The 2,782-nt window shown below is 32.1% G+C and overlaps 1 protein-coding gene across 1 annotated transcript; it reads right to left on the bottom strand.

Annotated features, from left to right (window-relative positions):
• Positions 1–5: 5 nt before the first annotated feature.
• On the bottom strand, positions 6–2,399 carry LOC119665360 (phosphatidylinositol 3-kinase 3-like; the record flags this gene model as incomplete). Its single annotated transcript, XM_038074604.1, has 7 exons — positions 2,136–2,399; positions 1,241–1,998; positions 867–1,175; positions 592–802; positions 354–523; positions 146–286; positions 6–89 (listed from the first exon to the last, which is right to left on the bottom strand). Coding segments are annotated over exons 2-7 (1,641 nt in total), but the record flags the coding sequence as incomplete, so codon positions are not given.
• Between the last annotated feature and the right edge of the window lie 383 nt (positions 2,400–2,782).

Raw genomic sequence — 2,782 nt, 5'->3', positions numbered from 1 at the left:
TGTAATTTTTCTATACGTAGTATCCCATGTGATGTGGCTTGAGTGGTTACGTTAGAGAGATCCAGGAGCACCAGATTCGCACAATGGTCCTTTATTAAAAAATAAATTTAATATTTTCTACTTTTAAATACTATTTTTATTATACCGATAAAATGTTAACAATTTGTGGTATTCCTGCCAGACGATTATGTGCCAAATACAAATGCGTAAGCCGTTTATTCATTGTCTGCAATGCAGTACAAAGGGATTGCAGGCCAACAGCGCTTTTACTTGCATTCATTTCAACCTAATTATCAAAATAAGTGCATTAGTAATATAAGCTTTAGTTGGAAAAGAGAATCAAAAATAGTTACATTAACTGAGCTTAAATCAATCCGTTCTAATTTCTTCATATTGTTAACTAAAAACGCCAAATGATCGCATGTGAAACCTTTCCAGCCCGCTAATGTAATACCCGTTAAGTTTGTACATCCAGCAGCTAATTTGTGAAGAAAGCAGTTAATGTCAGTGACCTTCCAATTTGCTAAAAAAAAAAAAACAAATATTGTATTCATATGTGTTTCATAATAATTTGTAATATAATTAACTTACAGATATTTAAATCTGTGCAAGAGCTGCAGCGATTATCCACAACCCACTTCAACCTAAGTTCAGTTCTAGATTTTTCTTTAAACCAAGTTGTAAGGTCTAATACTTTCCATAATGTGGGTCGCACTGATACTCGCCGCCATAAAGCGCATACTCTTCCCAAACGGCATAATGTTGGCAAAGATCCTTCTTTTTCAACTGCCTTTTCAAAAATCTTAAAAGAAATATTAAACACATTAATATATATAAAAAAAATATTTCAATAATTATTTACTTACTTGATAGAGTACATCTTCTGGAATCTTTGATCCCCATATGCTTTGCTCAATTGGTTCACTTGCTTCTTCTGCTTTGACTCCACTGAATGAAACCTTTTTTTGACGTTCATTGTTGTTATTGGGATTGCGATCTTTTTTGCGTTTCGTTTCATATTCACTGTCATCGCTATCGACACGATGACGAGATTTTGATTTACGGGAACGTTTACGAATTTGTTTTGAAGATGTGGGTGGAGTTGGTGCAGTTGCAGTTACTGTTGCATCAGACTTTTTAATACATAGCTTGATGCCAACTTTATTATCGCTTATCTACAAATGATAAAAACGTCGTTAGATTTAAACAAATAAGATATGAATTATCTTTAACTATTTACCTCACTTTCATATATTGGTACTTTTTGCTTTCTTGGACGCGTTGAGCGTGATGATTTGTTGATTTTTTTATTGATGGACGCCATTAAAGGTTTACCAGATTTTGGTATAGTGCCATTAGCAACAATGTTTATCGGTTGAACGACACGACCCAGATTTTTTGTAGAAATTGGTGCTTCTGAGTTGTCAGTGTTACGAGGTGAAGCTTGAGAACTGTTGGTTTTAGGTTTGATTTCAGGCACAACTTCGGGTGATAATTGAGAATCAGAAGCGGGAGATGATGACGTCGCAGTATTAGTTTCATCAGTTTGTGTTTCGGACTTTGGAGGGGACAGAATATTGTCTGGAATTGAATTTGCGGCCTCTGCTTGAGGTGGCGTTTGAGATTGCGTTGTCGGGGAAGGACTTTTCTTTGTCACTGGCAGAAGATCTTTTGCATTCTCAGCGCTTTTATTTTTAATTTTATTTTCACCTTTCAGAACTTCGGTGTCATTTTCAATGGTTTTAATTTCCTTACTTGTATCTTTTTTTAATGTTTTATCGGCTGAAATATGATCTTTTATTGGAGACATTTTCCGCGTATTAGAAGATTTTATTTCAGTGGTATTGAGAGGTATATGATCGTTTTGCTCATCATTTATTTTGTCTGCTTTTGAATTAACTTCTTCAACTTTCTTTAGTTGCAATTCAGCAGAATCCGTTATAGCAGATTTATTTTGAATATCCATTTTTATAGTTAATTTAACAAATAAAATGAAACCTGTAAGAATAAAACTATGCTTCAGTTTGTAATTACACAATAAACAGTAATTTGAAAATAAAATAAACATGAATTTGTGGCATTATATTTACAGTTGCAATTCTTATAGGAATTGTTGTTGTTAAAAACGCGCTCACCTGTGTTTTTATTCACTGTTTACAAAATATATTACTCCGTTTATTGTTTTTACTTTTATTTTCTATTGTGGATAAGAGAAATTAAAATTGTATTTCTCTTTCACTCACACTACAGCCTTTCTACATTTTGTGTGCACAATACGCAACATTATGGTTCTCCAATTTTCCGCTTGCACTTATAATTCACCATTTTTCTTTTTGATAGCAATTCAGAAAATTGATTAATAACTATTTAAACTCACATTTCTCTTATTGCTTTTAATATTTCGAAAAAGTTTATGCTTTAATAAATAACATTTTCACCACTAAAAATGAAAAAATTATTAATTCTCCCCGAAATGACAATTTTTCACCTTAACTACGTAGAACCGCGGCAGCAACGAACGATAAAACAATTTCTTCATTTGTGTTTTACATACATTTTCTATAGATAAGCTTGGCCGCATGGTTGTATGTTGAGGTAGAGATTTTTATAATGGATTTTGATGTATATACGATTTTGCTAATAAGTGAAAGTATTCTAATATTAACATGCAGTAATGTTTCACATTGAAAAAATTAAACCAATATCATATTATATTAAAATAAAATTTATTTTAACCGGGTTCAAAGTCGGATATATGTTATAACACTCAAATTGTTAATAG

This window comes from Teleopsis dalmanni, unplaced genomic scaffold, assembly GCF_002237135.1.
Source record: "Teleopsis dalmanni isolate 2A unplaced genomic scaffold, ASM223713v2 unscaffolded_contig_4658, whole genome shotgun sequence".
Classification (NCBI taxonomy): Eukaryota; Metazoa; Arthropoda; class Insecta; order Diptera; family Diopsidae; genus Teleopsis; species Teleopsis dalmanni.
Note: the sequence above shows the minus strand (reverse complement) of the source record. Positions and strands in the feature narration are given on the sequence as shown.